This window comes from Nannobrachium achirus, assembly GCF_963921795.1.
Source record: "Nannobrachium achirus genome assembly, chromosome: 19".
Lineage (NCBI taxonomy): Eukaryota > Metazoa > Chordata > Actinopteri > Myctophiformes > Myctophidae > Nannobrachium > Nannobrachium achirus.
The window spans coordinates 24,487,614-24,502,001 of NC_137826.1; the positions used below are offsets into that span (position 1 = coordinate 24,487,614).

Sequence of the window (14,388 nt, forward strand, 5' to 3'; positions counted from 1 at the left end):
ACTAGACGATCTGCAAGCTCACAACGTGTTGGTGTGTGAAGCGTAATGAGCTTGTAGATTGGCTATTTTTGGCGTGTGACACCATTGTACGACAAAGAATATAGTCCTAAATTAGGCAATCAAATGCAATGGGTCAAATGGAAATCCTTCACTGGTGGACTGTTGTTTTATACCTCAAATATGAAAGTGACAATTCCTTTCAGAATTGTTGCATTTTTTACACACACTGTTGCATTCTGTATTTATTGCTGATGTAACAAACATCAGGGCCATTAAAGTAGCCTATTTTTAATGCTTAATATACGAATAGTCTGCATTTTTCTTTTTCCAGGTGGGAGTATGATCATACAAAATGCTTCTCTTTAACCCATTTAGACCTGAGGCCGATTCTAAAAATGCATTCTAAATCCTAACCTAATGCTTTTTTTTATGTTGCAACCTCAGCAAAAGGACTTGAATGACAGCCATTGCTGATCCACCACAGTGGACACTGTGGTAAACATAACTAACACTGGTAGTTGGTTTCATGAACTTCAAATGAATAACCCATGAAAGTGTTTGGTATAAGTGAGTTACAGATTCGTTTTTCAATACTTAATTACAGTACTCATGCAGTAGGTTGCCTCTCTGTCAAATAATAGGATAGGATCATAAACATGATTACGTGTTAGTATGGGTAATAATGTGTTGGTAATAGGTATACAATAGTATGGGGGGAGGGTGGTAAATATGTGTGAGAATATTAGGTCATGTAATGGGCTAGTTTATAGCCACATAATGGCATTTCTGCCGCTAGGGCTTTCTAGTGGCTAGCGTCCCTATAGAGCATCGCAGTTGAAGCCCCACCCCGTCCTCACTCTGGTGTCGGAAGCGTTTTCCGCATTCATTTCTTCCATAGACATTTCATAAAGTATTTATTTAAACGTTTTTAAGCCTTGGACAAAGCCACCTCGGCTGGAGAGGAATCATGACAATATTCAATTTTTTTTGAATGCAAAGATTAATTAGAAACCTGAAAAAAGGGCAGGGTACAAGACTGTGTGTACATCATTATTTTTAAAATTGCGGAAACTACACTCCCAGAATGCATTGCGACTGACACTTGTTTCCTGAAATATAGCCCTTAAATCACGCTCAGTTTAGTTATCCAGGCCAGCATATGGCCTGAAATGTAGTGATTGTCATCTCTGTGGACGCTCTTATCGTCATCATTAACACAGTGCATCATATTTGTTAAAGAAAGACGATCGCTAACGGAGTTCTTCTGAAGTGCAATAATCCGCCGGGAAGACAGGGGGCAGTAGCTACTTCTGCGGTAACCGCAAGATACGTGAAAGAAGAAGAAGCTAGACCAATCACAGACGTCGAATTCACGGGATGTACATGTTTAGCAGTATGGGTAATGCAGTTCTTCTCCGTGCGATCTTGATTAAAACGTGTTTTTACTAAAACTAGAGTGATTGCATACATACTCGGGGGTTCTACAGGAGCATATAGAACCATTTTACAACCACCAGCCTAGTGGTAAGTGTACATTGAATTGCTACGACTTTGTGGCTGATAATGAAAAACCCTATGGTAAGAATGAATGGCGAGCTTGCTTCCGACACCTCACTGCGATGCTCTATTCTGGGGCCGTCTGTGATAATTGCAGATCGACAAGCAACATGTGAGTTTGTACATTGGCTATTTTCGCCAAAGATTAGTGTAGAGAGAAACATTAGCTCTAGTATAGAGCCCTGGGAGGTTCCAGTAAACTACCTATATACTTACTACCTATACACTATAAAAGATGCAATTCTGGGAAATTGCAAGTGTGGTTGAATTAATTCCGTCTTACCATTTGAATTTTTCCTGTTCAAGGGAAAAATCTTTTCACTAATAATTAATGGCCATATATGGAGATCTATGTGTCAGTCCTTGTCTCTTTTATGCCCATAAGTACAGGATATATGGAGATCCCTGATGTCATCAATATTAAGCCCATATCTTGGAATGCCCAATGGACATGCAGTACTTGTAAGTCTCATGTGATGACGTCAGACAGCTACAGTATGATGTCAGTCATCTCCATATTTAATTTGAGCATAGCAAAATGCAAGCAGACAAGGTGTATGTATCATCACTAACTATATCTATCCACTATTGGTGCTATAATGAGCTCTGGAACACATATACGGTTCCATAAAGCTTCATGAGTAATTAATGAATCTGTCATGTTATTTTAATGTAAAGCGACGGTGAACGGGTGAAGTCAAAAGTCCTGCTTGTAGAGATTCAAGATGCCTCACAATATACATATTTTATTATAACTGGTATTAAGAGTGGGTTGGGTGGGGCCACTGTAGCACTCTACAAGAGGAGTACATTTCAGTGCAAGGCTTAAAAATGTGTTAATGAAAACCTAAAGCAGTATTTTTGTGTGCTGTCCAGACAGTAGCTTTTGTGTGAAAAGCAACTTGTTGAGTCAACTCTTTCCCAACAAAAAGGCTAGGTTAACATGATGGAAAAGTTATAGGCCTAAATAATATAGTAGGCTAGTATAAGTAACCGTTCCACTCCATTGGTTACATTTGTACACACTCTGTTACAAATGGATACATTAACACTGAGGATTTACTAGGGAGTTGTCAGGCTTTAGGAAAGCGCTTTTGGGGTGCCTGCTGGCCTACTGGTCCAGGCGCATACCACTTAGGCTATGATGCCTGACGGCGTCGCCGGTTCGATTCCTGATCCGGACTCCCCATCTCTCTCCCCATTTCCTGTCAGCCTACTGTCCTATCACAAATAAAGGCATAAAAGCCCTAAAACAAAACTTAAAAAAAGAAAAGAAAAAAAGGAAAGTGCTTTTCTGAATTGAGTACAGCCTAGGGACCCACAGGGGCCCTAACCCTATTTCGCCGTATGTATCATATATGATACACCGTTTAAATTATGCAATGTGGTGTCAGTGTAACCAATAATTGGTACAAAACCCTGTTGTATCATATCTGATACATCCCTGAATGCACCTGGTCCATACCATTTGCACTGCAAGCACTTACAGTACGAGGCTCAGATGGTATGACCCAAAATGCCTGCCACCATCTAATTAGCAACAGCTGACTGCACAGGCCAAACATTTTGCTTTGAAGGATTTTCTGGTAGGTTTTCCTTGTATATCTGTCCTAATATTTCGAAATAAGGGTTGTATAACTTGAATGAACTAAGGAGTTTTCAACATTTAGCGTTTTAGTTTGTTGTTTACCGAAACGTATAACGTATGTATCATATTTGATACAACAGGCACATGACTCTGCATTTTAGCATTTTGGGTCACATCTGCCATTAAACAAATGGCATTTTGGGTCATACCATCTGAGCCTCTGTAAGTGCTTGCAGTGCAAATGGTATGGTCCAGGTGCATTCTGGGAAGGCATTCTGGGTGAGTTAGAGGGAATATCATTGTTACAAATAGTTTTAATTTGTTGGTTTTGTTTTAATTGTAGTGAATGGTATGTATCATATTTGATACAACAGGCACTTGTTTTTCCGACTTGTATAACCCTATAGTATCACATGTGATACAATAAAAAAATCATATAAAGGCAGGTTTTTTGAAAAAAACTTTTTTGGATTTTGTTTTGGGGCCTAATAAAGTGTTCAAATTCAAAGAATTTGAATTTTCTGACTAGTCCTTCATGGGTCAGGTTCTATAGGAGGGTTCCCCAGCCAAATGATGGGTAGTTTAATTTCACTATCATTCCATTTTCATAAAAGTATTACATTCCATAAAATGTATAACTGTTTCAATATCACCACCGTGACTCATTTATTTATGACATCTAGACAGTTTCATTTAAACCAAAATATCAGGATCCCTATATAGAAGATAATCAATGGGGAGCCATGACATCGAAACATTTAAAAAACCTTGAGCTACGACAGTCCACGAGACTCCCACATGCTCATACTGAAGTAAAGATAGCACTATTGAGCCCGGAAAAGCGAATCTGTGAATCTCTTGCTATCTTTACTTCAGTCATGCACATGCATGGCGAAGAAAGATCTTTTCAAAATCTTTGTGCATTCTTTATTTTTCTATTATAGGCCTTCTACAACACTTGTTGGCTGCATTAAATGCGTGAATAGGCTATGAAATAATAATATAAAAAGGTCAAACTTCAATGCATCAATTTATAATAGCCTAGGCCTATCACTATCAGCCCCATTCTATATCTTGAGGCGATTACATTAATAATGTGCATAGAGTTTTAACTCTAGTAGCCTATAGCTACTACTGTAGCCACTGACAGGAGGAGGATAACGATAGCAAATGCCCACAGTTTTGCCGTATGGGCCGCCTATTGATAGGCTACAGTTTACAATCTCTCGGCGACATAAAAAGCCACTCACTCCGCATTCATTCATTGCATCTCCTCCGTCCATTCATATGAATCATAACCCTAGGCAGGCTTATAGCAGAAGAGGCAGAGCGCTTTTGGAAGAGCGACATAGATAGAGCCCAGCCGGCTTGTCATTTGATTGCGCATGATGATGCTGCAGCTTCCATACGGCTCCACGCTCCAACTCACCTTGAACCATCTCGTCTGGGGTTCTGGTCCCCCCACACACACAGTAGGCTATGAAGACCGACGGCACGGACACCAATCCACGCCCCCAAGCCGTGCTACGCTCACCAATGAAAGGCGCGCGGAGGCGGACCTGCCAGCATTTACGCACCGTCCGTTACCGTACCACGTTGCCGCGCGCCGAAAAGCGCCGATCTGCAAACCCACGACTCGCCGCGGCCGTGAGGCGCCGTGGGCTTGCAGATCGGCGCGCGGCGCCCCGTACCGGCGAAGTATACGCGGGGCTTAAATTTGTCAGGCTTGGTTTCACGGTCGGACTCGGATTCGTGATCTGGCGTCGGCCGCCGCTCGTCCCATTGGTGCAGGTGATCCGTCTCGACGAGAGGATGCGAGAGAGGAGAGAGGAGCGGGGGAGAGAGAGGGGATGATTAAAGTGTGCAGGGCACGATTATTAAAAGGATACCGGCTCATTCAAACGTCCTGGGCCACTCAGCGATGACAGGTTTATTGGAAGGGGCACTTTGAGATATGATGAGGTTTATTTTTGGTTGGCAATAGTACTATGATTTGGTATGTGGCGACTTTGATAGCAAGTGTATTCAGCACCCGAGGAACGGCAGCTCAAGGTGAGTTGAAGTGCAATATATTTGTTTGCAACAGCTATTTTTGCTCAAGTTTTCATGACCCTTTTAATGTGACACGCATTGATCCCGTTGGTTGGCGACGCGTTGTGTGTGCGCCAGAATATTCGCACTTTTTATGACGAAGTTGTGCTGTGTATTTGTGCAAATTGCCGCACCTGATCGCAACTGCTAAAGAAGGTTGCCGGCTGATTCACCAGGTACGCTAATAAATGATATCTGAAATGAATCTGTGATGCTGCAGCTGTTTAAATGGATATAGGGTCTACTACGTGTGCAGAAACTAATTTGACTATAGCCCCTGTAAAGACAATCGTCCAGTTCTTCTACACTTGACATGTAAAAAGAATGTTTGTGGTAAAAGTGCGATTCAGGCAACAATTCAATTGACTAGTAGTGTCAATTTAGTGTTCCTTTTACTCGGTCGGGTTTGGTTTGATATTATGGCCTATAGGCTTATAAGTTTTGCTCTTGTATTGGACGCCTTGGAGGTAGCTTTTAGACAGCTGTGTCATTATATTGAAATCCGATATTCTCTGAGAGATGTATGTCATATTTTAACATAGAAGCAATATGTTCCTCTCTAGTGCTGCTGAGTGGAATAATTGTATGAGTGGATGAACCTGTTCCTTGGGACCTGTTCCTTTGGAAATACCGATTTCATCCACAGGGAGGCGTGCTTCTTTATAAAAAATGAACTGCATTGAGGTGAATCCCAGTGAAAATGATTTGTAGTCACTTTCTGTGGGCACTTCCTGTACTGGCATTCTGTAGCAAAGTCAACCTTTTATATTGTCCATTTAGCAAAGTAATCTGAGGCATTCTTGAGACAGAATCATCCTTTAAACATAATATACAAAATGGGTCTCATTAAGCCAATAGCCTATTTTTGAAATGACTAAGCTATTGGTCATTGAATTAATAGATAGATAATCAACTGCAGCCTACTGGGGAATATACACATTTGAGGACAGAGGCACAATGATGTGTTTCTTGTGATGTTGTTTGTGTCTTTCTTCCTGACCAATGGTGCATGTACTAACTTTTCATGACACCCCCCACCTGCCACCCAACACACACACACACACACACACACACACACACACACACACACACACACACACACACACACACACACACACACACACACACACACACACACACACACTAGAGTCATCTCTGAGAGAAAGGGAAGCAGAGGAGAGCAGAGTAGAGTAAAAGGGGAGAGGGAAATTGGGACAGTTACTTCAGCATCATAGCTGAGACACCCTCTAAAGGATGCTATTTAGTCACTACACATTTGCCCTAAATGCAAACATTTACGATTATATTTCTCAGTTTTGTCTTTTGTAGAAGTCGTGTTTTTCGGCCAATCTGATTACTGGGTGATGCCATAGACATGCACGTGTCATTCAGCAATATAGTAGTATGCTTTCCTAAAGAGAGACGATCAGACAACTCTTATGTCGTCCGCTGTCATGTAGCAAGCACATGGAACCTGGCGGGTCACCAGGGTAAATAAGGAGGAATATGTTTTGTATCTTTTGGGATATCTTGAGTCTGTGTTCACTGGTTCAGCTAGTGCTCCTACAGTATATACTCCATTGTACGACAGCGTTCTGTACCAAAAATAGCAGATCTAAAAGTTCTTTACAACTACTGTAAGTATAAATCAGGCTTCAGATATCCATAGCCAACACACACAAAGAACAGACAGACAGACTGACACACACACACACACACACACACACACACACACACACACACACACACACACACACACACACACACACACACACACACACTCACAGACATCAGCAAAAGCTTCGCTGGGTGGCATCCTTCTGCCTGAGTGCCGCTTTCTCAAGTTGGCAGCTGGCAATCGCCCGACTTTTGCAAGCGATTACCCTGGACCTGTGCAAAAAACTGCTATCTCTCTCTTTCTCTCCTTCTCTTTCTCGCTTTCTCTCTTCTACCTCTACCTTCTATTTCTGTCCATCACCACTACTACTCTCTTCTCACTTTATTCAAGTGGGTGCTTTCTCTCTCTCTCTCTCTCTTTCTCTCTCTCTCTCTCTCTCTCTCTCTCTCTCTCTCTCTCATTTTATCTGTCCCTCCTCTCTTGTTCTGTGCTTTGACTCATACAGCAAGCGCGCTGCCCTCCCCACTCATCTCATCTGTTTCACTTCGCCCTCAGTGCCATCTCCGCCCCGTCCTACTGTTTTCCTCTTCCACACACTCGGCTGGACTAACTTCCCTCCATGCTTCAAGTGCCCTCTCTCAGCATGGCTAGCTGGCGGGGAGAGGGGAGACCTGGTGGGCTGTGTTAATGGAGGTTTAGGGTACGCTCCACAGCAACCGTCTGTTCTCATCCACAAACACACTTGTTACCCGAAACCCACGCACATTTAACACATATGTCAACACACAGGCTCCCCCTAGGGAACAGTGTGTCTTTAACCAGGATGTGAACATACTGTATGCCCACTAACAGGCTGGCTCCATCAGACTAAGGACTGCACTAATTATGACTAAGCTTTGAGATAAGTGCCACTGTGGAACACGGGTAGCCTAATACATATGCCATGGAATGCCAAGACGGCCCGGTGCTAGTGACTGGATGTGGGCTGTGTGAGAGATGTGTGGGTGGTAGAGTTTGCAGTGGATGGGAACTGAGTGAGCATCATATGAGTTCATCTGGAGTCCTTAAAGGAACACCTTCCGGTGGTTATATATCATTATTAAACCAATATCGTGATATGAGACTAGATATCGTCTGGGATTTTGGTATCATGATATGATATAAGTGTTGTCTTTTCCTGTTTTAATCAGCCTTAAGCCTTTTATAATTTACTTTAAAAAGTGGGCTTGCCGATAGCCGAGTGTTTAAGGTGCATTCCACATAGGCTTTGATGCCTGGCTGTGAGCTCTGAGTTAGATTATAAATAATATGGTAATAATTTAGTCCCCACTCTTGTGAGTTTTTCTTTCCACTGCATATTTGCATATATGTGAAATTTGGAGGAGCAGTCGTCGACTCGTCACTATACAGCGCTCAGAGAGCAATTTAGGGCTAAGTCTCTTGCTCAGGGACACTTTACCCATTCAGAACGGGTACACATTATAGTGTATCATTATTTTATGATTTAACTATTGAAAAATAGCTGTACAAGATCACAGCGAATCGTGAAAATTAGAATTTTGACCCGACTATAAGTGTCTTTTGAATCCTTCTAAGACTTTTTGAAAAACCTTTGTTTCTATGTCAGCAATCTGGCCAGCCATCGTCAAAGAAAAGCTCCTTTTCGCTTAACTGGAGCTCAGTTAGTCTGTTCTTGAGAGACTACTATGTCAGTGGTTCTCAAACCTTTTCATGTGAAGGACCCCCAAAATGATATTCATTTGGCCACGGACCCGCATCTCAAAATATTTAGTTCCAGAGACCACCCAGAATAGAAAAATCAAAATTTGAGTTACAAACGTTCGCTTTGAAAATACATATTCAAAGATTTGCACACATTTTCACGACTTTTTCAAAAATAGCAGATCTATGAGCTTGTATATCTGCTATTTTTCACTGGTTAAAGCATTCAATAATTCTAGGCCTAAATGGGTTAAGACATAGACCGGAACCATTTCCCACATGGCCTCTCTCCCACCCTCAATGGATCCCCAGACCCGTGGAACATTGCTGCATGTCACTCCTCAACTCCATCTCCCAGTTTCCTGTCTTTCTACACTGTTGTTTATTAGTAAAGACAAAAGATTAATGGACATGCGTCGCTCTGAGTGATGTGCTGTGATCCTTACCTTGCTTGCTTGCTCTGTTTTTGTATCCGTGTCTCATTTGTACCGATAAACTATAGAATAATAGTGCATAACTCTGCAGAGCACACTGTGCCCTGCTTGAATTGGTCGTATAGTATCCTACTGTGATGTGTGGTTCAGATACCCGTGTGGAGGTTTGATGTGACCATTAACTGATCATCACATCAGAAGTAAGCCCAGGCCTACATGCTCGCAACTGTATGCATGCTTCTTTGCATCAAGAGTCACAGTCAGTCTCTTTGAAGGATGATCAAGCAACCCCCTCCCAGCAAAGAAATTGTACAGATTGCACACTGTAGCAGTGATGACAATGGGTGCTAATATAGAATAATTTATTCAAGAAATCTTGCTTGTATTTTTTTCCCCAGATCACTATTCAATTAATGAATGTTGTAGAGTGCGTGGCTTTAATAAACCTGCTGACCAGTAAGTGCCAAAGTGGAATCCTTATATGCTTTTACACTCACTCTTAGCATGGATTTAAATTGCATGGTTGGATGGTGGAACATTACAGCCAGTAATTTCTCATGTGTCAGTTATTTCTGGCAGCTTGTCTGGCAAATAGTGCTCACTCTCTGAATTATATCATGGTTAATGTAATTGTATCCCTTCTAAAGGGAAAATAAGTAAAGACTAAGAACAAGAATACGTCTTTGTAGTCAGTGGTGCACAATATGTCTTGATTGGTGCATTGACAGTTCAGTGTAACAAACAGTACTACTGCGCTCACATACTGTACAGTACTTTGCATAGAGACAGACCATATACATTGGTGCATTTATAGTTCACTGGAACAAACAGTACGACTGCACCTTACATAAAGTTAAAGTAGGCTACTTCTGCATAGAAACAGAACAAACACTATACCGCAATGTATATTCAACATTTAGTATCACTGCATTCAAGCAGCATTGGTTTGAATTATGGTTGCTGTGTGTAACAATGTCCAGCTGTAGCCTACATGTCATTACCAATGAGCCAGATGTTAAAGTAATATAATGATATGTGTTCAATAAATCATGAGCATTACATTAATGCATGGGAGGACATTTGAAGTTACCCAGAGCGGTGCAGATATGTGAAATCAATACACGGTATAGGATTGACATAGCCACAACTTTGTCATTATGTGTGGATATAGGTGAGTGCTGTCCATGGTGCTGAAGTGTAGTTGCGACCGCAGGGAGCAGTTTAGTGTGAAAACCTGCAGCAGTTGTGTCACTCTGTCATGCTAAGCTGTTACTCTTGCCTGTCACACTGTGTTACTCTAAGCTGTTACTCTTGCCTGCCACACCCACACACTATGCTCTTTTACACCTCCTACAGGCGCTTGCTGTAACTAGACCTGTAATCAGTGTTAAGCATGTTCAGTTGTGGTAGATCAGCTCAATTGATGTCCAGCACGCCTGAAACTCTGATCAGTTTGGCTGAGTGTCTCAAAATGTACAGATCTCCTCTGCCCTTTTCCTCCTCACGTGTGCTTTGAAGAGCCTTTGCTTATAACTTTACATGCAATTATGCTCGCCTGCACGCAATATTTATTGTCAATTAATGTCCACCCCCACCATGTTCATATGCATATGTATATATGTTGACGTGTTTCTTTTTTGCTATTTTTTTTAATCTTTAGGTAAGTCTAAATAGTCAAATTAGCTGGTACCCGCTGCGGTCGCTACTCGACCTTACTTGTTATGCTGCTACAGTATGTAGATTTGTGAGTGCTGTCCATGGTGCTGAATGCTTAGTTATGTGGAAAGGTGAGTGATGCAAATGGTGCTTAATCCATTAATACCTGGAATGCATCCATGTCACTATAGATTTTAACCACTTTAACCATTATTTTATGGTTTAACCATTAAAAAATAGCAGATATACTAGCTCACGCTGCAAGCTTGTAGCTCTGCTATTTTTGAAAAATCGCGAAAGTTTGTGCAAATCTTAGAATGTATATGTTACAGTCAGTTTGGGTAACTCAGTGAGATTGGGGTAAGAGCGCTCGTTTTGTCGTTCACCACACACCCCTAACACCACCTGGATCAATTCACTTTGATAGTCTCTTATCAGCGCACCTGTGTAATTCTGCGTATTCACCATGAGATGGCGACAACAGCCATTCACTTGTGTAGTCGCTGACGTTACTCGTTTGTGACACCTCTTTCGTTGTTTATCTACTAGCCTAGCTTAGCTGTGTTTAGCCATTAGCTTACTATGCCTAACTCTAACCCTAACCCTAACCTTAACCTCAGTAAAACTATGCCTAACCCTAACCCTAACCTCCGTGGGGTGATGCGCTAGCTATCATTCCTGCTGACGCTACGTTGTCGTTGTCGTTGTTGTGGATCAAAGCGACCGCTTGTTCCGCCCCGCGCCACACGACGAGCGCTCCTGTTCTCAATTTCACTGAAACAAAAAAAAAACTGACATATATATTTTTGGAGCGGTGAAGGCACCTCCCACCCTTCCACCTAGTGTGTCCTCCTGTCCTCAACCCTGTCCCTACAGTATACGGCACGAACAGCTGCAATACCGCTGCGTAACCAGAAGTGGCGCTGTTGCGCAGCCTAGACACACACACACACACACACACACACACACACACACACACACACACACACCGTTCAAATGCACCGCTCCACTTCGAACTGATGGGTTTTTAAAGTGAACATTTATAAATCAAATCTTTCTTTCTCTGGGTCCATGGAACAAAATATTTTGAGGTGGGGGTTCGCTGTCAAATACATATAATTCTGGGGGTCCTTGACATGAAAAAGTTTGAGGAACCACTGATCATAGAAACAAACTTTACAGAAAACCGGTCTTAAAGGTTATTAGTGCTGGCCATGGTGCTGAAGCTTAGCTATGTGAATAGGTGAGCGCTGGCCATGGTGCTGAAGCTTAGTTATGAATGGATATTAAGAAAACTTCATAAAGTGAACACACAAAAAGCGTTGATTCATCACATGAAATTAAACGTAGGACAATTTAGGACATTTCCACCCCATTCCTTTGTGGTGTGATCTTTCACTGTCCTGTCATAGACCTGTTGAGAACAGATATCTGGATTCCTGACCATGAGTCCATTTCCATGCCCTCAGCATTTCAACGCCAGGCTAACTTCCTGTCTGCTCTCTCAAGTCCCCACTCTCAGACTGGTATCATTGAACGTGTGTGCGTGTGTGTGTGTGTGTGTGTGTGTGTGTGTGTGTGTGTGTGTGTGTGTGTGCGTGTGCGTGTGCGTGCCCGCGTGTGTGTGTGTAGGTGTGCATTTCTCCTTATAGGAGATGAGCATTTGAACGATGGCTTACACCAAGCCCGGTGGCTGCAGACAAAGTGTTATGTTTCTCTAATAGCAGCATTCAGCTTCCTGGATTGAGGTCACGCATCGTGTAAACATCAGAGGACGATTCTCAGCCTAAAGCCTCTTGTACTCAGAGCCAACACTCCAGAAATGCCCAACAATCTAAAACTGGCAGTTCTTAGTTGAAACATTTTAATTCTAAAAATAACAACCGTCAACTCCACAATGAGCCAACAGTCAAATCGTTTTTTTTTAACAACTCAACTGCTGATTATTACTGAGTATCAATCTCCTCAGTCAGTATACAGTAATTCATTGAAATCTATCCAAACTTTGAACAATAGAGTAAATTATCATTTAATACTTTGAGATTAAATAGCCTATACTATTGTATAATAATTATTTTGTCAGTACAGTAGCCTTTCCTTTTCACCACAAAGTATAACAAGCATGTATCTGTGATGAACTGTGAGCAGGTCTTTGTTTGTGCTGGAACATTTTGGACACTCAGTACTGACTGACTGACAGTGTGGTTTCTATCCTCTAAAAATACCCTTCCACTACACTAAACTTCAGTGTGCTCAGAGCAGAACCATCCGTACCGCCAATGGGATAGACTCTGCCTTTGTAAATTAAAAGTTGAGTTGATCCAGTGTGCAGTCAAGCTGAGAAGTGACATTGACAGCTCCAACTGTCGGTTGTGAAAATAATTGCGGTCACAACTACTACAGTCGTGAGGTGAACCTTGCTGTGAGTGTTGCGGTAAGGCAGTTTCTGTAAGATGTTGTGAAGAGGGAAACGTACTGAAAATGGTCTGTGTTCATTTATCCCTGTGTTATCCATTTGTCCATATATATCTCAAATGGACCCTTAATGTATTGCACACACAATGAAGTATACAGACAAAAAGGAATTATACAAGATATTTAAAATGTGCAGGAGAGTTATGAAACCTACTTGGGCTTAAAAGAGAAAAATATATAAAATCACATCACCAGCGTCAAAATTGTTTATCTCTTTTCACAATTTATTCAGTGCAGTTTGTATCTGTACTGTATATGCGGGTCAATAGTCAAGCACATTGTCTTAAAAGAGTCTGGTCTTGGAAATAGTAGTGATAATAATAATCTTTCTTTTCATATTCAGTAACCTTAGTTGGTTGTGTGCGTTACGGTAATCTAATTTGGACAGTCCATGCGTTCCAATCTTGGGGGAGGCCTTCACCCTCATTGAGATTGATTTTTAAAAAAGAAAAGAAAAAAAAAAACATTCCTATTGCTCTGAACAAATGGCACACTCCATAAAAGTCACCAACCTTCAGATGTCAATCAACTTTGTATTTGGGCCAAGGAGCATTGACAGAGGGATGCTGTCAATCCCCCAAGGCCCCAGCATCCTCCATTTTGGTTCAGTGCACCAGTCAGGGTGCATGACTGCATTACTGTGGGAAGAGGTTGATGGCAAAAGATGCCTCATATTCTTGTACATGTAAATCCTCATAGAACCTCTTCTTTTGTGCATGGATAGCCAAGAGAGTGTGGTTGTATTAGGTTCAGCAAGTTACCATTTCTGTTCTTGCAATTTTGCAAATCTAATCTAAATGTTATTCATGTTGCAGGAGTGAGAAAACTCAAGGTTAGAACGTGACCCTTCTGGGGAGGCACATTTCCTGTGCCTTATTCTTCTTCTCCTCGCAATGCCATACATTTCAGCTAAGACGCTGCTGAAGACACTGGTGGAACTAGTTCAGCCATCTGGCCCTCCTCTGGACAACAAGGTTGGCCATCTCGTATCCAGTCATCTGAACTGCTGTCCTGGTCATCTGCAGGCATTGGTCAGTAATGAGGCAGCACTTATTCCATGCCATGGGAGTGGGTGTGTTTCCAGCCTTATGGGTCCCTAGGGCATAGGAATTGAGGAGGAACAATGCATTCAAGGGTTAGGGTTAGGGTAAAGTTGGGCTCAGTCAGCGTCGAGGATTTGCGGCAGAAATGTGAAGCCAGTACTCCCTAGACCAGTGGCATAGCCATCTCGGCTCTCTCATGCTATC

The 14,388-nt window shown here is 42.0% G+C and overlaps 1 protein-coding gene across 1 annotated transcript in view; it reads left to right on the forward strand.

Moving 5' to 3' along the window:
* Positions 1-5,133: 5,133 nt before the first annotated feature.
* Positions 5,134-14,388, forward strand: part of igsf9bb (immunoglobulin superfamily, member 9Bb) — a gene marked incomplete at both ends in the record, with an annotated part of 140,816 nt that continues 131,561 nt past the window's right edge. Inside the window, one exon of the mRNA XM_080748927.1 lies at positions 5,134-5,197. Within this exon, the coding sequence (XP_080605053.1) occupies positions 5,134-5,197 (64 nt within the window). The remainder of the gene's footprint in view (positions 5,198-14,388) is intronic.